The 25,357-nt window shown below is 35.2% G+C and overlaps 1 protein-coding gene and 2 long non-coding RNA genes across 5 annotated transcripts; 2 read left to right on the plus strand and 1 right to left on the minus strand.

Moving 5' to 3' along the window:
* Window positions 1-2,909: 2,909 nt before the first annotated feature.
* Window positions 2,910-5,579, plus strand: LOC146938909 (E3 ubiquitin-protein ligase RSL1-like). The gene is made up of 3 exons (XM_085749701.1): window positions 2,910-3,664; window positions 3,799-3,876; window positions 5,525-5,579. The coding sequence occupies exons 1-3, from the start codon at window positions 2,910-2,912 to the stop codon at window positions 5,577-5,579; spliced, it is 888 nt and encodes a 295-aa protein (XP_085605827.1).
* Window positions 5,580-6,800: 1,221 nt separating this feature from the next.
* LOC146938910 (uncharacterized) lies at window positions 6,801-10,507 on the plus strand. Of its 3 annotated transcripts, none has more exons than XR_015031443.1 (5): window positions 6,801-7,339; window positions 7,876-7,948; window positions 8,033-8,122; window positions 8,212-8,264; window positions 8,660-10,507. It is a non-coding gene; the product is annotated as an uncharacterized LOC146938910 (long non-coding RNA). The 3 variants fall into 3 exon arrangements; XR_015031444.1 differs by lacking the exons at window positions 6,801-7,339; window positions 8,660-10,507 and adding exons at window positions 7,479-7,635; window positions 8,469-8,630; XR_015031442.1 differs by lacking the exon at window positions 6,801-7,339 and adding an exon at window positions 7,510-7,635.
* Window positions 10,508-12,014: 1,507 nt separating this feature from the next.
* LOC146938911 (uncharacterized) lies at window positions 12,015-14,261 on the minus strand. The gene is made up of 3 exons (XR_015031445.1): window positions 13,350-14,261; window positions 12,435-12,493; window positions 12,015-12,116 (listed from the first exon to the last, which is right to left on the minus strand). It is a non-coding gene; the product is annotated as an uncharacterized LOC146938911 (long non-coding RNA).
* Window positions 14,262-25,357: the final 11,096 nt, after the last annotated feature.

Genomic DNA, 25,357 nt, shown 5'->3' on the forward strand with positions numbered 1-25,357 from the left:
AATCTTTTTTCCCATTCACTTCTTCTAACCATTCTTCATGTTTGCTTGCTATTTACATTAATGTATTTGTTTTCCAGCCATGGTTGATCTCAACAACCTTTTTAATTTCTCCATTATTATAATGTGTTTGTTGTTTTTCGGATTTCCAAACTGTTGTATTTGGATTTCCAAATTTTATTATCTACCGAAGTTGTTACTAGGTTGAGTCACGACCAGGTCGCTCTCTTTAAGACGTTTCGTGGTACTACCCAAAATTGTGCAAGGTAGACTATCAACCACGCCGCCTCCAGGATAAAACAAGCCCAGCTACAACTGTTCGATTAACTACTGCACTGTAGTTAATCGTTCGAGAATTACTCATTCAAATATGGTACTAAGACCACTCTTTAATACTGAAACCACTTTAATATGGTATTGTTACCACTCTATTATGGTGCTATGATCACTCAAATATGGTGTTACCACCATTCTAACCTTAATTTCTCCAAAGTATCAATATGGTACTACGACCACTCAAATATGGTGATACCACCATTTCGCCTCAAATAGAAAATATTGAAATAATTTTTATATACCGTTAAGATCATTCTTAATTTCGACGAGACATTGTTTATTCCAAATAGGGATTATGATCTTAAAAGTACTATTTATTCCGAAGGGACGTATATTACCGAAGGGGCTATGAACTTAAGACCATTCTTAATTCCGAAGGGACATTAAACCGAAAAGGGACTATGGTCTTAAGAACACTCTTAATTCCGAAGGGACAGAAAGGAGTAGAAAAAGGAGAAGGACTTGTTAAACAAGTCGAAGGAGGGAGAAGAGATGAAAGACTCGTCAACACAAGTCAAATAGGGGAGAAGAGAGAAAAAGTTTCCGACAACTCAATGAAACTCTTTGGTGTGTGGAATGCACTGTGTGAGCTCTCTATTTATAGAGAAAATTCACAACTAATAAGTGAGAAACTTTGGGAACAAGTAATACATTACTTTGTCATTAAGTAATTCACATATTAGATCTAGTACAAAAATATCTCAATTGAGTACCAAAATATATTAGATTTAGTACAAAAATATTTTAGCAAAACTTGGGGACTAAGAAAGCACTTTCTAATAATGATTAAATTAATTATTTAATTTATCATTTCCAAATAATAAAATATATATCAATATATATTTTTCTCTAGTGCTTATGTACCCCCATTAATTGGAGGTACACCCCCACTATATAAACACTACTAATGTGTGTGTTCCATCCGATGTGGGACTTCCACTTTTTTCAATTCACACAACACTAGTTCTACCCAATGGGAATTTGTGTTTAGTCTTTTTAACTCAATTTCCACACATGTTCCAACAATGTTCTTACCTTCATGCTCACATCTTTTTTCCCTTTTAGGTTTGCAACATGCCTGATAATATCAAACGAAACAAGAGGTTCAGCAGTGTGCTGTGTAGGCTCTCACAATAAATACATCAATCTTCATGATTGTGTGAACTTTCAAACAAAATTTCGATGAAAATGAAGTTATACGGTCTTCATAAAGGATTATCCAGTGTTATTTGTGCTCTCAACCATTTGCCTCTATAAGCCACTGCCCCACAATTCAATAACTTAAGAAATGACAATGATTATAAAATTCCATTATGCAAATACTTTCTCAGATTCTTGCTTCGTTGATTGTCTTTGTATATGCAATAAAGAAATATAACCACATACATATGTATCTCAATTGTCAACATGAATTTCACAATAATTATTTATTTATCCTATTACCTATGTCGTGGATTGAATCAAAATAGGTGTAGAATATTAAAGTGAATATTTCAAAGGCTAAATATCCTTAAAAAAAATCTCAAAGGCTAAATAAATATGATTTTTGATAATTCAATGTACCTACAAATATTAAAGCTATAGCTTAAGTGAAACGATATTTTGTTGAATAATCTATTTAAGTATATTTATGGATTAATTTGTTTTCTTTTGGTTCCATAATCTATCAAATTCGTAATTTTCTTACTTGCTGATGTCTTTAGGTTCCCTTTAGGCTCCTTTATGATGTCTTTTATCCTGCAGTCCAAAGACAGAAGGATGTCTTTTTCTAACCTTTACTTTTCAAGAATGGTTAGTTTAGATAATTTCTATGATTTTTCTTATAAAAAATCTATTTATATTCACACGTAGTTTTTTCATATTTAAAATAATTTGAGATATTCTTTAAGAAAAAAACAATTTGAGACATGGAGCATAACTTATTTTATTTTATAATTCAAAGTAAATTTTTCTGGTGTGATTCATATAAACATTGCAGTGCAAGTTAAGAAATGCATGGTCTTATATAACACTTCATATACCCGTGCTTAACATATTTGTTCATGTGGTTTGAGTTGTTCTAAAGGGTTTTATATCATACACAATAACGGTTTTTTTTCTCTATTCGAACCAAATTATTGTTAGTGTGAGAACCATCATGGAGCCTAACGAGAAGTGTAAAATTGTTCAACGAAGATCCTCATTGTTTGATATCACGAATGACGTACATAATCCTACAATTTAATATATATGGTGAATTCGACCTTTTTTTTTTTGTTGGTTCTATACAGCTTATTATTTTTATTTGGAGAAATGGTCTTAAAATTTTGTTGATTGATAAAAATGGCAATTGCATCAATACTACATCAAATGTAGTATACAAAGATTTTTAAAAGTGTGTAAACATCCATCGTTTAAGTAATAAAATACTCTTGCAATTTATAGTACTCTTTATCAAAATAATTAGTGAAATAAGTGATGGATTGTATTGTAGTACAATATTTGCAAAGATGTATATGACCCGTGCGGCAGTACGGGTGAAAGATCTAGTAGAAAACAATACCTAGTAACCCTAATAAAACACCGCAAAACCTAGGATGCGTCCGCACAAATTAAAACCTAACGCAGTTCCCCTAAAAAAAGAAAAAAACCTAACACAGTTACCTAGGGAATCGATTGCAGAAGACTGTGCTGATGAAAAGAAGATGCCGATGAAAGCAACCATTAGTCGTCAACTTCGACGTTTTTCAGCAAAAGGATCTCAAAACAAAACAAAGAAAGTTGTCGAACAAGGCCAATCCTCAAAAAGCTTATGCGGTATATGTCTTGATTCTGTAATTGACTCTAAAATATTCACAACTGGTTCATGCAATCACCCCTTTTGTGTTAAGTGCATATCCAAGTATGTGAAGGTTCAAAGAAAAGAAAAAATGGTGAAAATGAAGTGTCCGGATCCAGAATGTTCTGTTGAATTGAAACCAGAACATTTGCAATCTATTTTACCTAAAAAATTCATTGTTGATTGGGAATCTGCAAACTGTGAGGCTTCCATTGCTTTGAAGGAAAAAATTTACTGCCCTTATAAGAATTGTTCTCTTTTATTGGTGAATGACGAAGCAGGTGCTGTTACAAGTTGTGAATGCCCTTCTTGTCATAGGTTATTCTGTGCACAATGTAAAGTTCCATGGCACCCAGATATGAATTGTCAGGAATATCAATCGTCGGAAATAGAAGGCCAAAAACCATCCGATAGGATTTTTTTGGATTTGGCTAGAAGAGAAAAGTGGCAGAGATGTCCAAAATGCTCTATGCATGTACAGAGATCTACCGGATGTGTACATATGACATGCAGGTTGTATTGTATAATTATATCTTACCTTCTCTAGCTTATCCTTAATCATTCATTTCACTAATTTTAAGTTTAATTAATTCTATAGTGTATTGATGAAAAATTATTTAAAACGACTCAATGCTTTTTCTTTTTAGGTGTGGTTGTCAGTTTTGCTACAAGTGTGGTAGGGATTGGAGTAGGCTTCATACTTGCATTCAACAGCCAAGGTCAAGGTACTATATGAAACTATTTGCATATGAAATTAGAAATAAGGCATATAAGAAGGCATGTAATTCTAAAACATACCAACAAAATTACACATACACCTCACTCAAATTAAAATCACTTTTTTTACTATTAGTAATCTATGATAGACATATTTTTTTAAACGGCAAAATTTATCTATAACCAAGTCCCTGCACAAGACGAACATGGACCGGTAAGACATAAACTACAAAGCAAAGGACGCCGTATATAGGCGGGACCCCCCCAAAAGGGAATGCATATACCTTACATCTTAAACCCAAATAAAAAACAAACCTCAAAAATTAAATCTCCACCAAAATCAAGCTAAAACTCCACAAACCAACATAAAACAAAAGTTGAGCCAAAACATCACACTCCATCGTGAATGACCACAAAAACAAAATCCAAACACTTATCGTCTGCTTCTCACATCAAATCCACTCCAAAAAACCATCACACCCGTTCAAACCCCTAACAACAACACCTTACCTTCAACAGAGCCAAATTCCAGCACTCATTCGGATTCCACCACCAATCAATTCTCGGTCTGTCGGAGAAGACACCAAAACAAGGCAAAAAAGTGAATAAACCGACTCCCGATCTCGATTTAAAAGCGATCGGCTCACCAGAATCCAAAAACAAATCAATAAGGCACGCCTCAACTCCCGGACTTTCGGAGAAGACACCATAACTATCCCAAAAACTTGAAACTAGATACTAACTTCTGATCTCGAAGCAAAAGCGATCGGCCCACCAGAATCCAGAAGACAAATCTCAAGGTCAGTAAACATGTGGAACAATAGTGCAAACAGATCCGGCTCACGAACCATCCAAACCAAGTCACGGACCAACACAAAAACAACTCAAAACCAACACGAGTAAGCAGCGACGGAGATAGATTAAGATTCGAGATCACTACATAATCCAATTTATCACCAAAATAAAACGAGATTCTAGACACAAACAACTGACACCCATCCAAATCACACAACCACCAATTGATGCACGATTATGCCTCTCCCTCATCAACATCCTCAACTTTTATGACCAACACCCTCGTCAACACCCCGATCTCAAAAACCAAAATCACCACCTTAAAAACAATCAATAGCGAGACCACCCAAAGGTTTGTGTTACGGCCACCAATAACCACTCACTTCACCGTTAACACAAAACAATTATATGAAACTCTTTGCATATTAAATTAAAAATAAGGCATATAAGAATGCATGTAATCCTATACCACACCAACAAAATCACACATATATTCACTCTAACAAAAATCACTTTGTTTACAATAAGTGTTCTATGAAAAGACTTGAAATCATTTTAAAAGCACAAGGCACAGTTGAAATGTTTTTACAAGTTATTTGTCAAGGAATTTTTCTTCAAATAAGACTAAGTGTTTTATAAGAAGGTATTGAAGATAAGCCACAAAGAACTGACTAATTTTATTTTAATATGTGGTCCGATCATTCAGAGGGCAGGAGGACGCTTGTGCGCTGTTTTCATTAACGTGCCTATTTTTGGGTGGTATATTTTTTATTATCTACTTTTCAATAACATTAGTTCAAGACTTGGAATAGAAGTTTTTTTTTTTTGTGTGTGGATATGTTTATCTACAAGTGGATGCAGCTATATCGGATTAAAGAATTCAGGAACAAGTGTATTCTTTCGGCATCTCAGATAGTTTACAAACCCTACCTGATCTGTCACAATATTCCTTATCAAGAAACTTTTTGGAAGGATAAATCCAGGGTTCTATGATTTTCTATGGGTGTCGAAATTTTTGCTTTCTTTCATAATAGTTGCCAAAATCATGTCTACTATTGAACCTGTTCTTAGGTACTTCAGTTATTTTTATGTTTTTACTAATTTTTGTGTGCTTAGCGACCTGATTTTTTTGTGATCCCTTCTGTTAAATTTTGGGAGATTAACTGTTGGATTTTCACTATCGCACAAGCTCAATTTGAGTGTAGAAATATAATAAGAGTTAGTTTGTATTATAGTGTGGAGGTACACAGTTTAAAGGCTTGAACAAATGAACTAAAACTTTCCATTACTTATAAATATTTTAGGTTTTCTTGTTCCCTCATATGTGAGATTACTTAATTTTTAACACTCCACCTCAAGTCCAACTCTCTTCCTTATTTATTTTCTTCCGGGCTTGTCCTCAACAACTACCGATTAGTCATGGTATATGAAAGTTAACATTAAATGTATCTTTAACAAAGGGTAATTTAGTGATAGTCATACACATTTGAGAAAAAGTGGATCTTGTAGCGGACGCATTAAGTAGGAATAACATGGTGCATAGAAGAATTCAAAGATTTGAGTTTTGGTCTCGAGTTAACATATAAGTGTCAAACATGGAACGTTGAAGATAACAAGTGATGTGTTTGAGCAAATAAGAAAAGATCAAGAAGGTTATTAGTATCAGAAAAAGCAAAGACATCTCACTGCTCAAGGAAAAGGAAATGATTTCAAAAAACAAGATGGAATTCTTAAATCCAAGGACAAGGTCTATGTTCATGAAATTTCAAAATTAAGGAAGATGATTCTAGAAGAAGAATTTAGAAGTAAGTTGAGTATTTATCCAAGAACTACCAAGACGTATCACGGTCTCAAGAAGGTGTTTTGGTGAATTACAATGAAGATGGATGCAATCAAGTTATACTACTAAAAAAATGCATTTTTCGGACGGATTTTCAAACGGAATTCAGACGGTTTTTGGACGCATTTCACACGGATTTCAGACGGAGAGTTGTTTTCCGACGGAATTTGCTCCGTACACTACTACAATTTTGGCTTTTAATAGCACAATTTTAATAGCATTTCTATATAAATGCTATTAAAAAGGCAACACACATGCCTTTTATAGCATTTGGCCGAGCGCTAACAAAAACTACTCAAAATATGGATTAGATAGCGCTTTTAGGAAAACGCTATTACCTAGCTTCGCAAAGATAGCGCTTTGCAGTGAACGCTATTATTGGAGGGGGGCATAGTTAGCGTTTTTATACAAACGCTATGTTTGGTGTTTATCAAAATATATTAAAAAAAAAAGGAACTCACAAAAGGCAATCGTACGTGTAGCTTTTCTCCATCAAAAAATGAAAACCTCTTCTCCTACATCGAACCTTTTCTCCTCCATCGAACTCCTTCTTCTCCGCCGCATCGTTGTTCTTCTCCACCACCACGCCGCACGCCGTCTCCAAACCCAGGTATATCTCTCTCTTCCTTCTCTCACTCCAACCCATCTTACCGCATCAAACCCTTTCTTTTCTTCCACCGCGAACCCATCCTTCCCTCGAACCCATCCGCCGTTGAAATCCATCGATCTTCATCAATAATCACAAAATCGTTGATCTTTCTCCGCGAATCTTTCATCCTCCGCAAACCCGTCATCCGTTGCGAACCCTTAGTTGAATCCTCGCAACCCTCAATCAGGTATTGCTGAAACTAACATGATTAATTTGTTCACTATTATGTCCAATAGCTAATTTGACTTTACAAATGTGTGAAATGATTGCAGCTCAACGTGAAACCCTCGATCTGATTTTTTTTTTTTTTTTGGATATCAAGAAAGAATGGAAATTGATTTGGTCCTGATACTGAACGATAACTTTGTTTTTATTTTTGCAAACCTCTAAACATTGTAATATGATGATTTTATTGTTGATTATAACAAGGGATGGTATCCTTGAGTTAGTTACCCCACAGACATGCCGACTATCTGACCGAACGTAGGAATCGTTTTCCTTGGAATCATATCTAATGTTTTTAATTGGATGCTTCTGAGCTGTTCATAGAATTCTAATAATGCTCAAAAGCATTCTCTTAATTTTCTTCTTAAGTTCTATGTTATTTTAATTTCTTTTAGTTTACTTATACTACTGATTCGAAGTTGTAGTGAGACCATATGCCACTTTTTTTTGTTGTGCCTAACTTGCTGTGAATTATGCTTTATTTTGTCTAATATAAAGGTATGATGCTCCGATATATGTCGACGTTGAATACACTCAGGGAAGTCCAGATAACAAAATTAGAGTGCCAAAGGTAATTGACCCCCATTATTATATTATCTGAATTTGACAAAGATATCTTTTATTAACTGAAGCAATTTTTTTTTTCTTTCCGCAGACCGATGTTTTAATTGGAAGATTGCCTATTATGTTACGGAGTTGTTGTTGTGTTTTGTCTAATAGAGATGAAGCCGAGCTTGCAAAACTTGTTCGTTTTATTCATTTAATTGTTTTATTAATCTTTTGCATTTCTTATTATTTTAAACAAAATCTTACCTTCAGTTTTTCTTTGATTAGGCGAGTGTCCCCTTGATCTTGGAGGATATTTTATAGTCAAAGGGAATGAGAAGGTGATATTCTAATTTAAAATACTTCTCAATGTTAGAAATGCTGGCTGATATTTATTCTGTTTAAGGCCTACTGACTTGGGAAAAAAATTAATTTTAGTTATTTGTTGAATTGTTAAAGAAATAATGTCAGAAGTAAATGAATATAACTACAAAAATAAACTGATATATATTTTTCATTGACTTGTTGAACTTGCATGAGATCAGGTCCACTAATGCCAATTTTAGTGGATTTTTTTGCTCTTTCATATGCTGGATTTTTCTGCTCACGCCACAGAATCACAAGTATCAAGCCCACATGTCATTCTTCAAAAATCTTATTTTCTTACAGTGTCATATTGAATTTAAATATGTTATCGATTTTTTTTTTGTTGCTAAATGTCTGATGTCTTTTTCAGGTCATGGAAGTAAAGTTAATTTAGGAGGAGGCTTTAGGGAACTTACAGTCCTTCCAACTCTGTCTCAGAGGTAGTTTTTCCATGTATTGAACTACTCTTAATTTTTGGTTTTGTTGTAGTTGATATATGAATCTTCCATTCAAAACTTGTTTATGATTGTGGATTTTGATATTGCAATAAAGTTATGGTGATTCATCACCGTATTGAATATGTATGACTCTAGTACATTGAGACAAGTCATATCATATCATACTCATACTATGGTTGTGGAATTTGATGTAACATTAAAGATCCGGTAATCAATACATTCTTTGAATATGACTTAAATACTTCAAAATAATTTAGGCATATGATAGCAATAATATTAGCAATCTAGGTCTCTTTGACTTAATTCTACTTGGGACACGCTATTGACCAAATGAAAGGAAATAAATAGCAGTAGTAGTACCAAATAAGTTGTGGATTGGCTATTGCATATTGCTTCTTTATCTCTCAATTGTTTATGAATAACAAAAAAAAAAAAATTAGGTTGATCCATTATTGATGTTATCACATCAAGAATAAAGACATCTGTAGGAGAGAAATGTGAATTCATAGCAGAACTTGTTACAGGTAATTGTCGTTCATATCTTTGCTTCAAACACTTGGAATATTTAGATGCTAGTAGCTTGGTTATGGTTAGAGTTTAGAAAATTGCTTATGGTTGTGTTATGTATAAGATACTATATAGAGGCTGATTTTGCTTCTGTTATACTATATAAATTATAACATATAGAGGCCGCGTTCAGTTTTGGCTTTTGGGGCTGTTTTGGTGTTGGTAGTTTGCGCTCAGTTTTTATACTTATAGCTGAGTTGTTTTCAAGGTGTCCCGCTTATATACGGCGCCCGTTGTTTTTTGTATTGCACGTTTGATCACAACAATGGACCATAACATTTACTGCTCCATTTTTCTTTATTCTTGTCAAAGGGTTTGTTATTAATGAGCTTTGTATATATGCTCATTGTAAGTTATCTCTAAAACATAACACATTGTCTTCTCTATTGGTTGTCATCTTCTCTCTTGCATGAACGCCTCTTTCCCTCTTCTCTTTCTTTCAAACAAAAGGTAAGTAAACCCCAAATCTCTCTCTCTCTCTCTCTCTCTCTCTCTCTCTCTCTCTCTCTGATTTTGCTAGGTTTTCTTTTTGAAATATTGTTTTGTTTTGATTTTTCTCTATATGAATTGATTGTAGATAAGAATGAGAAAGTATTTAGAAGTTGAAATCGAAAAAGAGTTGGCTTCTTAGTTGCTTCCTGTCTCATCATTGGTTTAGGTGTTTCTCTAATCCCTAATCTTAACTAAAGGATTAATGAAAGGATTTATGCTTCGAAAGGTATGTACTCCACTCTTATGACTCAAGTTTTTTAGGTGCCTTTACTATCAATATTGGTCAATGTTCAGCTTTGAATGCAGAATTAATAGTAGCAATGGTAGCCATAGAGCTGGCTCATATGCATCATTGGCAGTCTTTGGCTGGAGACTGCTAGTTCAATGTTTGTTTTTGTTGAATAGCTTTAGATTCCAGGTTACTCATATATATAGAGAGGGTAACAAATGTGCAGACATATTAGCTAACATTGGTCTCGCTTTATCCTCACATTTCCGGTACAATGATTTGCCTCTCAGATTCTGGCAGAATTTGCTAGGAACAAGACTGGTTTCCCAAATTAGTACTTTTTGGAGGGTTTTGGTTTTATGTCCCCCCTCATCTTCATCTTTATTTTGTACTTTTATCTTTTTATGGAATGAATTATGAAGATTGTAATGAGATTATCATGAATGTAATTTGCTATATTCATATTTCAGTATCTTATTATAGCGTTTAATTATAGCATTTTTAGTTACATTTTTTTTTAAAAAAATACGCAACTTTTATTAGCGCTTTTAGTAAAACGCTAAGAAACCCCTATTTGAGTAGAAAGGGTACGATAGCGCTTCTCAGAAAGTGCTAAGAAACAACTGTTAGAAAAGCTACTTTAATAGCACTAGAATAAGGCTATATTAGCGCTTTTTTGAAAGCGCTATTAACGTGTTGCTATTTAATAGCGTTTGGAAAGCGCTATTATAGGCTCCTGACCTTTTATAGCGGGGGCTTTCTTAGCGCTTGAGAAGCGCTATTAAGAGCCAAAATAAGTGCTATTAAAGGGGGTATTTTGTAGTAGTGGTACAAAATACCCCCTTTAATAGCACTTATTTTGGCTCTTAATAGCGCTTCTCAAGCGCTAAGAAAGCCCCCGCTATAAAAGGTCAGGAGCCTATAATAGCGCTTTCCAAATGCTATTAAATAGCAACACATCAATAGCACTTTCAGAAAAGCGCTAATATAGCCTTATTCTAGTGCTATTAAAGTAGCTTTTCTAACAGTTGTTTCTTAGCATTTTCTGGGAAGAGCTATCGTACCCTTTCTACTCAAATAGGGGTTTCTTAGCGTTTTACTAAAAGCGCTAATAAAAGTTGCGTATTTTTTTTTTAAAAATTTGTAACCAAAAATGCTATAATTAAACGCTATAATAAGATACTGAAATATGAATATAGCAAATTACATTCATAATAATCTCCTTACAATCTTCAGAATTCATTCCATAAAAAGATAAAAGTACAAAATAAAGATGAAGATGAAGATGAGGGGGGACATAAAACCAAAACCCTCCAAAAAGTACTAATTTGGGAACATAATTAAACAGTTCCAACAATGACAATTTACTTAGAAACCTCTTGAGAACAGTACTAATAGAAGTCACAGAAAATTGAATTGTTCCGAATCTATTTAGAATTATGATAATCCTATATTACATTATGCTACAACTAATATCTAATTACCTCTTTAGCAATGACAAGGGCAGTTGCAGGCATCCTAACATCAAAATAGGCCACTCTAGCTCCATTCAATGCAGATATCAATTTTGCACGTGAAAGATCTTCCGGTACCATTGTAGGAGATCCTTCTGTGAATATACATGTTTGTGTCTTCCTGAATGTTCAACGTTATAAGATAAATTTATACATTACTTATATGAGTCAAGATTAACTAACACCATGTGTCAAAATTAGCAGTTGCATTACATCTCTAATAACTTTGTGTAGAATACGAATCAGATCAGACCGATTATCAAACCACATGCTTAAGAAATCCAATTATCTATCAAGCATGTCTCACTAGACTGTAGACACTATGTTATTGGTTGTTCCTTCTTAATACTCCTAGTGCTTAAATTTAACTTGATCATAATTTTTGGATCGTGTAATGCCAATAACTTTCATATACTTGTATCATTGTCTTTTCAGAGCCCCACAAGTGAAAAATTAGGAGGAAGGTAAAATCAACACAAATTTTATGTAAAATCATTTAAGCAATGGTACATACGTGTGGTTGTCAATAATAATGTAGCTAAATGGTGTAGTCCCTTCCTTTGAGACCTGGAAACAAATGAGAAAGGAAACAAATTATCAATGTAATCAAGTAAATTGTGAATAGTCAAGAGTTTAATGTAACTTCTGAATATCAAATGTCTAGACAAAAAAAAAAAATAATAAAATAAAATAGCAAGTTTATGATGTTGGTCTTGATATATGATAGTAGTACTTATAAATTTATTTGATATATTTTACTTTAGATATGATTTTTTTGAAGTAATTTCTTTTAGATATGATTGATGCAGTATGAACTTTGAACTTTGAAAATTCTTAAATGAAATATTAGTGCCTAAAGTGAATATGTAAGGTCCATTATGATACCCTGCCAATCACATGTACATTATGAAACCGCCTTCTTGGTATACACCAGAATAAAGTACCTTTAAAGAGAATTAAAGAACTGCATGTTAGTGACATCAAAAGGATTTGAATTTGGATTCATTATTTTTGTAGTTCTACTAAATTGGTTCATGTCCCTGCCATATCTCTTTCAATGCAAATCATAGTATTCATCCATTCTAACTAATACTAATTTAAGAATTTATAAAAATAGGTAAGAAATAATAATTCCAATGACTTAAAGTATAATGATATCATGAGTGGTGTTGGAATCCATGCTATTGCCTTATGAAGTAGCATCTATCTAAGGAGCTCCCAAATCGAATAAATGTAAAAATAGAACTACCAAAAGTTTCAAGAGTCATAGAACTCTCAATTTACCATCAAGAAATATCATGAGTGAGACCAAGACACACGCACTAGATAGATAGTTAGGAATATCTTAATGTGTAAAACTAGGAAATGTACAAGAATGAATAAAAGACCTATATAAGCATTCTAATTGGATTAGTGATTCTTTATTATTTATTCATACCCAGTTGTATTTAACTTCACCAATATTTTATAGACATAAGCAAATCATAAACAAGAGTTGCTTTAAAAATACACTATCTCTTATATTACACCCTCCTCCTCTACTTCCCTATGAAAAAGGGAAGTGTATCATAAATTTGTTATCTCCAAAGTATAGCAACTTGTGTGTTGGTTTAGTATGAGTTGACCAAGTCTACAATAGAAAGACTAGTAGTGACTTACGTGCTTTAATATATCTGACTTATCTATTAATTAACAAGCTGCATATGACATTTTCTCATATGAGAGGCTGCATTCAAAGGAAGCAAAAGAAAGTATCACATGCTGAGAGGTGAGAACAAAGTACAAAATAGTTTAAGTTACCTATCTTGACTCTACAAGTGCATAGTTTGGTTCAAGTAATCAACTAAAGCTAACTTGCTACTACTGGATGTTCTTCAAGAAGTTTTCCCATTATCTTTAAAAAGAGGCTCATTCAACATCTACTCCTTTATTATATAATGCTCATAACCCTGTAAACAAAGCATAGAAAAAACTGCACACAAACTGCTACTTAAAAGAAACCATATTAATTATTCTATATAGCATCACATCTTATTAGAGGAAACTATCTATAATTCATATACTAGCAAGGTTCATGCACTCTATGTTCAAGAGTAGAACATTGCACCTTGAGCATGGTACTAGTCAACACACTTATAAATCTGTTTCAATGGTCTCCGACCCAAATTAGAAAAAAAGCAAGGATTACTTTTGATGTTCAGTTTCAACATTAAATTATGAACAATTCTATCACACATGATAACCTCAAAGCCTTGAATATATAAGTAAGTAAGATGAACACATACACATCTCTATTGCTTGTCAACACAATTCAACATGATCTTACTTCCAAACATTACAATGTTTACAAAAAAATTATAGAAAACAACTAGTACACATGGAGATAGCATATGTAGGATTATAGCAAAGCTATCCAACAAAGCAGTGTTGTCAAATAACGATTGTAGCAGTGATGAACAATTCTGAACAATAAGCAATTTACCACAAACAATTCTACACGACACAAAAAGCAAATAAGCAATTTTCTACATAATAAGCAATTTTGAGCAATAAGCAATTATCATAAACAAGCATATGATAAGCAATTTTCCAATTAACAATTTCGAATTACCAATTCTGACACCCTAAAACAATCCCCAATTCTAAAACCCTAAAACAATTTCCAATTCTTAATTCTGACACCCTAAAACAATCCCCAATTCTGAAATCCTAAAACAAGTAATAGGAGAAGGAAGGAGAGATTGGTGAGTGAATTGGCTTACTCTGACAAGAGGCGAGAGAGTCGAGAACTGACATGAGGATGAGTTGGTGAAAAGAGGAGAGATGAGAGAAATAGCTTGGCCACTGGATATTGTTTCGCCAACAATGACGAACAAATGAAAGATTTGCAGCTGGGTGTTGCAATCGAACCAAAATGAAGAGAGAGAGAGAGAGAGAGTGTGTGTGTGTGCGTGTTCAAAACCACCACCAAAGCATTTTCACCACCACGTACAATACCGAAATGAAGAGAGATCTAGACCAGATCGTGAGGGAGAAGGTTTTCACCGAAGAAGATCGTGAGGGAGATGGAAGATGCGAAGGTTTTCCATTTTAGGAGAAGGAAGAATGGAGGTCGTGGGTTTTGTGGGAGAAAATAAAAAAATTAACATCCACCTTTTTTTTTTTTAAAGAAATCCACCTTTTTTTTTTATTAAGTCCAACCATAGCGTTTTTTGAAAAACGCTATCTGTACCCTCATCTAACAATAGAGTTTCCTAAAAAGTGCTATCTACACACCCCTCCAACAATAGCGTTTATAAAAAGCGATATCTTTGAGAAACGAAATAATAGCGTTCACCGAAAAGCGCTATCTAACCTAGTTTTTAACATGTTTTTTTTAGCGCTTTCTAAAAAGTGCTATAACAGGTCTCTGGGTGGAATTTTCAATAGCATTTATCCAGAAGCGCTATTAAACTTGTGCTATTAAAAGCCAAAATTGTGGTAGTGGTCCGAAAAAGCCTCGTCACAAATTTTAAGATCCGTTCCAAAATCCGTCCCAAAAAAAACCTTAATTCTGTTGCTTCTGAATCTTTCATTTCAATATATAATTGATTTACATATTTAAGTATGTTGGAACAAAATGCGTATGCTAGTGTGTGAATTGATATATTTTTGGTCAAATGCATATAAAGGTCCTTTAAGTTTTTTCATTTTTCCCAAAGTGGTCCTTTAAGTTTCAAAAGTCCCAAACAAGTCCTTTTAGTTTTTGAATCGTTTCAAACAAGTCCTATTGTAGATAATATAGTTGGTAATTGCTTCCTTGAACTCATCTTTGGTACAAAATCTGTCCCCTAACACCCACTTAAAATTAGTCATCTTTTTAGGTATGACAAATGGTGGATAATACTCTTTGTTGCTATCATCTGAATCATCACCATCATCCTCTAAAATGACTTGTTTGAAACGATTCAAAAACTAAAAGGACTTGTTTGGGACTTTTGAAACTTAAAGGACTTGTTTAGGACTTTTGAAACTTAAAGGATCACTTTGGGAAAAACGAAAAACTTAAAGGACCTTTAGATGCATTTGACCTATATTTTTTTTATTTTTTATAAGTCCAACATAGGAGAGACTAGACACAATACTAATATTTATATAATGCATGTATGATACCTTGGGCTGTGCTCGAAGGGGTGCCCAATTTTAAAACCGGGAGATGACATAGTTAACATGATCAAATCAGATGCGTGCCCGACACCATATAGTCGGCTGGGCTTGGACTATGTGGCAAATTAAGATCCTGTCCATGACATCCCAACGTCACGCTTCAAAATCTGTTTGCGTGTGTCCAACACATTCCGCATCCACTTTAATTTTTGGTATTTTCAGGTCGTTTGTTTCCCAACAGATATGCAATATAAGTCATCATTATTGTTTCATTTTTAGTTTTCGCACTATATAAAGGGTGCTCGGATCTCATTTTAACTCACACCAAAACTCAAAGCATTTATGAGTTTTCTCTCTTCTCCCTTTTCTACTTGACGCACTTCCAAACCACTACTCCATCTTTCCTTTTATCCCTTCGAAAATAGTCCCTTCAAAAAAATTATCTCTTTTTCCATTAATTTGTCCCTTCAGACAAGTAGAAAAAAAAAAGGAATACTCCTATGAAATAAAAACGATTATCTCAGCAAGATTTTATTCTTATTAGACTTTCTGATGGTTTTTGTGATTACTAATTTTCTACAGTGTGTGGAAGTCTGCCAATGATTTGTTCTTTCTCTAAAATGGTTGATTCCGAAATGATTTTCATCTCGGCCATTTTTGCTCGACTTCTCATCTCAAAAACCAGACTTTTGCGAGATGAAAACTCATAAATGCCAATTGTGGCTCGAGTTGTCTTCTCTTCAACAATCATCTCCATTGGCTTTTCATTAGAGACTTCAACGTTGTCTTAGGTAGGAAAAATACTTATTTGGCCACAATGATTCAGACACACATATATCAAAATATTAAATACATATCATTTAATTATTTTAAAAATATACATCATTAATTATTTTTCTTTTTACCTTTTTTCATATATGTGACTATGTCTAAATATTTGTGATCAAATGGATCAAAATACATATCATTTAATTATTTAAAAAATATACATCATTAATTCATTTTTCTTTTTACCTTTTTACCTTTTTTCATATATGTGACTATGTCTAGATATTTGCGATCAAATGGTTGTAACCACCAAAGACTTCCTCGTCTTAGGTGTCCATGAAAAATGAGGTGGTCGTCTCTCCTAATTTTTCTTGTGAAGATTTTAAGGCTTTGGTCTGATATTTGTTCTCTGATTCATTTGCTGAGGCTGAGGCTGAGGGGTTGAGTTCATTTGGTCTAACGAGAGATATTCTTAGTCATTATATTCAAATGAGGCTGGATATATATATATATATATATATATATATATATATATATATATATATATATATTACAACATTCAATGGTTTTCTTGTGGGAATATCATTTCTTGTTGCTGATAGGCCAAACCGCAAGTGCACGGTCTATCGAAGTAATAGTAGTAAGAGAGAGTATCGTTCCGCTAGGGAGTTGTGAACTCAATTAACTTTTAGAGAATGATTAGAAGAGAAGAAAGATTATAAAATACGGGGTTAATTGCTGAAGGTAAATAACAATAATAATAAAAGAGTCTTGGGATCATTGGTTCGTTATAATAACAAACCCTTCACTAGACAAGACTTTAACTTCTAATTTCATGGTTTACACCTTAATTTCTAAAGACCAGTTTCCCTTAGCCCCTCACCTTTCCGATGAAAGTCCGGTGAGAGTTTACTCCTAGTAACCAAGCCTATTTCGCTGACTTGATTACTAGAAGATGCTTATAAGGATTGAAACTACTTGTGTCTCAATAATTGCAAAGACTATTTCGCTGCCTTTGCAATTATTGTCTAGATTAACTTGTTCCAACATCAAAGCTCCGCTCTCGCTTTATGAATTGATGTTTGGGATGATGGATTAACAATTATCAAACCCTCCACTTTCGCTTCTACAGTTTGATAATTGTTAATTCATGTTAAAACGGTGAATCTAAATTAGAAATTACGGTTACATAAAATTAGGGTTAAAGCTTGGTTCGATTAGGATTATGTCATTAGACTTATCCAACAATCCCAAGACAAGAGAAGTCTACTCACTAACATTCATTGTAGACATGGGGGAAGAAGAGAGAAAACAATAAAAGAACAATAATATAAAAGTGAACTTTTATTCCAAGAACAAAAGATGAATGTTTATGATGGAGTGCTACTCTATTTATAGCTTTACAATTGACTGAAAATCTAAGCAACTACTAGGGCAAAGCAGTAAAACTACAACAGAGTAACTTGGGCTCGAAGAAAAGCAGCAAAAGAGGCTTCTGGGAGGTGGCACGGGCCGTGCCAAGATTCTGACTTGGTAGAGACATATTTTTGTCTCGTATCTTTGTATTTTTGCACTGTATTTGCTCCAGTCCTCTTTCTTTTGCTCCAAGACACCTTCCACCATATATTCATTCCTAAAATAAAATAAAAAGCAATTTGTAGTAAAATATTCAAAAAGGAAATAAAACTAAAATAAAATAAAACTAAATCTAAATAAAACGGTACTAAATAAAGCATTAAAATAGACTATTCTATGACTCATCAAACTCCCCCACACTTGAATCTTTGCTTGTCCTCAAGCAAAAGGCAATGGACATAACAGCAACTAAAAGGATTAATTATGGAAATGCAATTGAAAACACAAGTCTCTTTGAAGGTTTTGTTTCAAGTACACTAATCACAATTTCAAACATTCCTCATGAACCTATTCAACCCAACATCAAGTCTCAAGTGAGTGTGTGTGTGTGTGTGCAGTCCAACTCTTTTCTTGCTCCTGTATAAGACAGATATTATGAGGAACAGGTTCTATCCTTAATAAGAGTGATGAGAATTTAAGTTAAAATTAAATTAAATTAACAATTAAGCACAAAGGGGCTGCAGATGCTTAGGGGCTATCTATCCTCATAGGAAGTCTTTTTGGATGTAATTGTCCTTTCCCCCTAGATTCAAAATCACCCTAAGCAGTGCTGCAAAATTTTCTTTTATTTCATCTCCGCGTAGGAAGTCTTTTTGGATGTAATTGTCCTTTCCCCCTAGCATTGATGAATTTATTTTCTTTAAGTTCAAATTAGGGAGTCACCACCACAATTAGGAAGTTAGGGATTGTCCTTTCCCCCACATGTTGGTGCCATTCTCCCGCCCCATTATAACTTTAACAATTAAGCATATAACAATTAAGAACATTTGATTATTTTCCCACACAAACTTATATTACTTTTACTCTGAAGACTTTAGAGGGTCTAAGTTAACACTAAAGATAGAACGTGCTCCTTAAAATACCTATTCATACACTTGCTCAAAGACTGCAACTGGGTGCTTTTCTCATTGGAGATTTTTCACAATAAAACAAGATGTGGGTATAGCATGAACACAAGAAACCACTTTCATGTACAAGAAACAACCGTTTAAGAAGAGACAAAACAAAAATTTTTATGCCATATTTTACATTAAAAACAAGCTACTAATCATGCCTTTCGCCATAAAAACAAAAGAATAAAGTTCAAGGGAGTTTGGAAACACTACGACTCTAGACACTTTATTAGCCCCCCCCCTCCACCACACTTAGGGGAAGCATTGTCCTCAATGATTCAAAAGAAAAAGAAATTAAAAGAGAAAAAGAAGAAGAAGAAGTAGAAGAAGAAGGAGTACAAGAAGAATTAGGAGAAAGAGAGAAGAGAGAAAGGAAGAGAGGAAGAGGAAAGCTCACAATGTCTACTGAGGTCCATAAGGAGGACCTTGGAGTTGTAGGTGTTGCGTCATCCGGCGGAGCATCTCATTGTTTTCTTGTGTTAAGCGGTTGCCGCTTTGAACATCGTTCCTTAGTCCGGAGATTTCAACACCTTGCCTTTGTTGTTCGGTGCTCATCCTTTCAACTTCATTGTGAATCCATGCCCATCTTTGATCTTCATTAAGCTCACCGGCTTCATAGCCATGGTATTCTTCTTCGTGGTGCAAGTTAGCACCTTCACCTTCATCATGGTGCAAGTTAGCACCTTCTCCCATGTCATGGTGCAAGTTAGCACCTTCGCCTTCATCAACCTCTTGCTCACCAAGAACCTGCACATCATCAACATACAACCAATTTTCTACCACCTCGGTGGTAGTCCGAGGTGGGTTAGGTAGTAAAAACATGATCGGGACATTTAGCTTGAGTTGGTAATGGAGTGGTGGACGATGTTTAATGAAATTCATAGCAATGAGGGTTTCCCTATTAAGCTTATCGTTTCCCTCAATTGGTTTGATCCCCTCATCCTCACCCACACCAAAACACCTAGATATGTATGTAATGATGCCACCCACCACTATGTCTCCCTTACCGGCCGGTCTATTACCGACGAAGTCTAGGTAATCAATCAAGTAGAAACCAGTGTTAATGGGGTGGTTGTAGAGCATTGCCCATAACATGAACAGCTCATCGGTTCTAGTGTTTCCTAGCTCGGTTCTGAAGGTGAGAAAAAACACAAGAAGGGGGGTTGAATTGTGTTTTTAAAAAATTCTTCGTTTCTCCTAAAAACTGAACACACTGATCAGAAGCTAAGTGAGACAGCTTCTGAAGTGATAATCAGAATCTAAATGCAGCGGAATAAAACAGAGAGAGAGAAGAAGAACGACACAAAGCAATTATACTGGTTCCTTCCACAATCTGGAAGTAGTCCAGTCCCCCTTGCACTTCCAAGGAGATTTCACTATGAGTAATATCTGATTACAAATGCTCAAGCACACAAGCAAGAGACTTCCAATGCTCAAGCACACAAGCAAGAGACTTCCTTTGCTCAAGAACACAATCAAGAGACTTCCTGCTCAAGCACAACTGCAAGAGACTTCCTAACTAAACAAAATTACACAGAAAATTGTTTAAGGTTGAACACTTGATATACAATCAGAGGTGCTCACAATACAAATCAGATACAGACTCAATGAACTTAAGAATTTCTAAGATATGACTTTGAGACACAGAAATTCTAAGTGAATGCAGAACAATTTTAGCAGAGATTTGGCACTTGTAAAAATGTTACGAGTCTTTCGTTCAGCGTTCATGCATTACCAAATCTCTAGGTCTTCACTCCTTTATATAGAGGTGTGAAAGAGAAGTAGTGAAATTGCCAGCACACCAAAGAGTCGTTGTTGAAGCTTGATCTTTCACCAATGATCTTTTGCCTGATTTGGTTGTTGTCCTATGAAGAACCAATTTGAAATCTATTCCTTATCCAAAGGAACATCTATGCAGGCGAAGCCGTATTCTGGAGCTGTTTTCTTGTCTTGTAGCGTGGACACAAAACAGAGTAGTGGAGAAGGTGGTTGTACAGTTCGTACAATAGTACAATGTCAACGCTTTCGTCCAAATTGTAAGCACATGCCTTCAAACGCCTTTGAAATGACCGTTGCAAAACTTCGCTAATCCTTTGTTTGTGTTTTCGAATCCAATGGACAGCTTTTGCATTGATAATTCTTCAATTCTTGAATCTTTTGCAAATCCAGTTGAGATTCAGCTTCTGGTGAAATAGCTTCTGATGAGGCAGCTTCTGATGATGCATCTTCTGATGATGTGGCTTCTGATGATGTGGCTTCTGGACCTCTTATCTTCAGAAGCACTATTCTTCAGGAGCGCTATCCTTACTTCAGAAGCGACTTAACTTCAGAACCGCTTTTTCTCTTCAGTAACAAGTTGCCTTCAGGAGCGTCCAAGCTTCAAATTTTTGTTGTTTCCTTTGCTCTTTATTTGCTCATTCAGAACCAATGATGATGTAACTTTATAATTATGATCCTGTACACTTGAACAAATATTAGCTAGTCCAATTTACAATTTTTAATACCTTGTTATCATCAAAACTCTTTAAGGTTCATTGTTCAACACATTTTGTTCCAACAATCTCCCCCTTTTTGATGATGACAAACAAAAGTATTTAAAATTGATCAATTGTTGTTAATCTAATTAACAAGTTGACTTTGGGGTTCTGAGGTTTGTAAGCTCAGAGTCTGAGGTTTGTAAGCTCAAACTCCCCCTGAGTCTGATAGTCTTTAAGGTGAGGTTTGTAAGCTCCCCCTAAGTTCTATCCAGGTTAATTAAATTCATTTTTCGCACAATAACAATTATCAGAGCTTTAAAAACTTGAATCATTGAAAGAATTAACTTATAGATAAGAAGAATGGTTCAATTAATTTTACTTGAATTTTGATACTTCTTCGTTCGTTCATAACTTATACCAATAAGGTAAAAAAAATGATAGAAGTTTTTCAAAAATTTCAAATGCCATTAATGGGGCTCAGAGCCTTTAAATACTCGTCACATATACTCTCCCTTTTGTCATTATCAAAAAAATAATAATAAAAAAAACATAAAAGACAAAAAGATTTTGAGAAAAAACTCAAACAGGAGAGAGTATACAAGAAATTAATTAATTCAATCAGATCAAAATATATGAGCATGAATATCCAATTATCAGAAGCAGCTAAGCAGTCAGAAGCAGTAAGCATTCAGAAGCATAAAAATAAAACAAGATGGTTTCAGAAGCAAGGACTAAGAATTTTAAAACAAACAACAAACAAAAATAACACAAAGGTGTGCAACTAAGGGTTGGTTTGTTGTTGTTTCTTCATCTCCTCCATTTCTTCAGTTTTCTTTTGCAACAGTTCTTCAAGCTGTTGTTGCCTCTGGAGAAGAGCCTGTTCCCTTTCTCTAGCTTCTTGCTGCTGCTGTGCCATCTGTTTCTTCAGAAGCTTACACAACCTTGCTTCTCTGGTCAAGTAATCCGTTTCTAAGAAGAAATGCTGGTTTGCCAGGAGCAGTGTAGAACTTCGTACTCTGAGACTCTGATTCAAATGCTCCATTAGCCTTCTGACTGAAGCTTGCTTGACTCTGGTGCATTTAGCCTTTATATTTTCAATAAGCTCAGCTGCCCGGTTCTGAAGAGATGCCCAGGAGTCTTCATATGCGTTGGTGAGATCAATTGACCTTCTTTGATTCACCAGATTATGCATTTGACTAAGGATTGTCAGAAGCTCAGCATTGATATATCCAGATTCCAGAATGTTTGTGGGTGGTTGTTCAAGAGTTTCAAGATCAGAATCACTGATTTCCAAATCTTGAACAGGGTTAGGAACTGGAATGGTAAAGTGTGTTTGTGTGTTTGAAGATGAAGGCTGGTCAGAAGCAATATGTGTGGTAGAGGTTGAGACTCGAACATTGACTTGAGAGATGTCAACATCCATAGGAGTTGGTTCTGGGGAGTGTTCAATTTCAGTTGGTGGTTGTTGTGGTGAAGTTGATGTTTGAGTGTTGAGTTGGGGGTCAATGGTAGCTATTGGTGATTGTGGGGGTGTTGTGGGTTTATGTGGTTCAGGTGTTTGTTGATGGGGGTTTTCTGAAACAACATTTTCAGAAGCAGCTGCTTCTGGAGTTGTTTCAGAGGCTTTTTCTGAGGTAGATTTGTCAATAGGTAACTCACCTGAGTAGTGGAGAGCAAGATTGTCTAAGACAGAAGTGTCTTCTTCTTGCTCAGTTGCTTGTGGTGAAAGGGGTGAAATGGGGGTAGATGTGACTGGAATCTGGATTACCTGAACTGCAGGGCCAGCTTCAGAAGAGATCTTCTGTGGACCAGCAGCTTGAGGAACTACTTCTGAAGTTCCATCTCCTGGAGCATCCTCCATAGTAATCATCCTTTCATCTCCCTCGCTGTCTTCAGTAGTCTTACCAGCAATGGCTCTTACTTCAGCTAATTTCTCTTTGAAGAACCTATCACAGTCATCCAAACCCAAAGCCTTGAGCTTTTCATCTCTTTGATGAGTGTATTGTGCTTTTAGATTCTTTTTGTCTGAAATAAGATCAGAAGCACGTTCATCTGCCATCCTTTTCCTTATTGGAGTCATCTCAACCATAGGACTCACAAGTTGAAGGGGAGCCTTCTTCTTCTTTAGCTTAGGATCAGCCTCTTCTTTCTCTATTTCTTGAAGAGCTTCCTGCAGCTGCTCTTCAGTGATTACCAAATCTGCCTTACCTTTTCTTCTTTTCTGAGGAATAGATGCAGCACCAACTTTCTGCACCTTTCCTTTATCCTTGATAGAGACAGGTTTAGCTACAGACTTAGCAACTTTTTGCTTTTCAGATTTAGCAATAGCAGCTTCTGACTCGGTACTAGTTCTGGCCCTCTTTCCTTTAGTAGGAGCAGCATCAGATTCTGAACTAGTTCTGGCCCTCTTCCCTTTAGGTGCATCAGAAACAGCAGCTTCTGACACAACAACTGCCTTGGCCTTCTTGCCTTTCCCTTTAGCAAGAGCAGCTTCCTCCTGAGAACTTGCATCATCCTCCAAGATGTACTCAGCTACTAATCTAGCTAAGTGTTCAGGATTACTTTCATTAACTAAGGAAGGAAAGTCCCTGATAATCTCAGATTCTTCTGTGGTCATCTCCAACCACTTCTCATCTTTAGGAGCTGTCTTGAAAAAGTGCATTGAATGCAAAGTCTTGCTACTGATAGTCTTTTCTGCAGTAGAAACTTCGAAGCATTTATCAGAAGCATCCCTTGTTCTTCTCAATAAATCCAGCACTCTCCCTTGATTAAAGATCTCAGAGAGCAATCTTCCACAGGGCACTTGTTTTCTTCCTTTGACTGTGCCTTCATTAATAGCCCAGTAGAGATGATCCAATACATATCTTGGAAATTTTATCTTTTCCAGATTGGTCATGAAATAGATTGCTAGCTTCTATTGGTTGTTGGGTTGATCAGACCCACCTGCTCTTTGAAAGAAGCAATCGTTACTGAATTTCACCAACATTCTGTTGTGAATCTCCATTTCAGAAGGCTTAGCATCTTTGTTACCACCCAGAAGAGTGTTGTAGTAGTTTTGCAGCAGGACATCATCCTTTTTAACTATTTCTTGAAATCTTCCTTCTGCATCCATTCTACAAGCTTTAGCAATTATCTCCTCTGTGATGATTACGGGAATACCCATCACTTCAGACCTTATCTCAAGGCTACTGAAGGAAGTGGGATTCAACTCAATCTCCTTCTTTCCTTTCTTCGACCCAGCTGGTTTATCTGCTGTCTTCACAGGCTTTCCATTGACGATTTCAGCCCTTAACCAGAAATCTTTGACCAAGTTCACATAAGTTGGCCCATTTAGCATGTTGAAGTATCCAGACAGTTTCTGAGTTTCTACATAGCCTTCCATGTCCACTTCGTACTTCTTGAGTGAAGTGAAGTCCACTGGTGATTCTACTTGGACGATTAAGGATTTCCATGGAATATCCATAGTCTTCTCTTTGTAGATGGACCCAGATTCTGATACGCTTTGCTTGTTTGATGTAGATTCTGAAACTTTTCGTTGCGAGCTTGATGATGCCATTTGATGATTGACGAATATTTGAAGAAGATGAAGATTTTAGGGTTCTAAGGTTGAGAGAATGCGCTTACTTCGCAAGAGGTTTGAGAGCAAATGTGTTTGTTGTGAGTGAGTAGTGTGTGAATTGTCAAAGTGTTAAAAGTAAAACGATTGCAATTCAAAAGAGACAAACAAACATAACATTAATGACAAAATTGGGGGCGCGTGAAAAGTACTTTCAAAGCTTTTAAATCATCATTGCCCTTTTTGTTATACACCAACACATACAGGCCACGTAAGAAGTTCACAGAGTAACTACCAAGTTAGTGGGCCAGAAGTTACTTTTTAAAAGGTAAC

Source organism: Medicago sativa, chromosome 3, assembly GCF_051527215.1.
Source record: "Medicago sativa cultivar Bolivia chromosome 3, Bolivia_mono, whole genome shotgun sequence".
Lineage (NCBI taxonomy): Eukaryota > Viridiplantae > Streptophyta > Magnoliopsida > Fabales > Fabaceae > Medicago > Medicago sativa.

What these genes read in the sequence shown, in the direction of transcription:
- LOC146938909 (XM_085749701.1), top strand. Translation starts at nt 2,910, where the DNA reads ATGCGTCCGCACAAATTAAAACCTAACGCAGTTCCCCTAAAAAAAGAA. An exon ending in TGTGTACATATGACATGCAG is followed by an intron (nt 3,665 to 3,798) that starts GTTGTATTGTAT and finishes TTTTCTTTTTAG; the next exon opens with GTGTGGTTGTCAGTTTTGCT. An exon ending in ATTCAACAGCCAAGGTCAAG is followed by an intron (nt 3,877 to 5,524) that starts GTACTATATGAA and finishes AAGTGGATGCAG; the next exon opens with CTATATCGGATTAAAGAATT.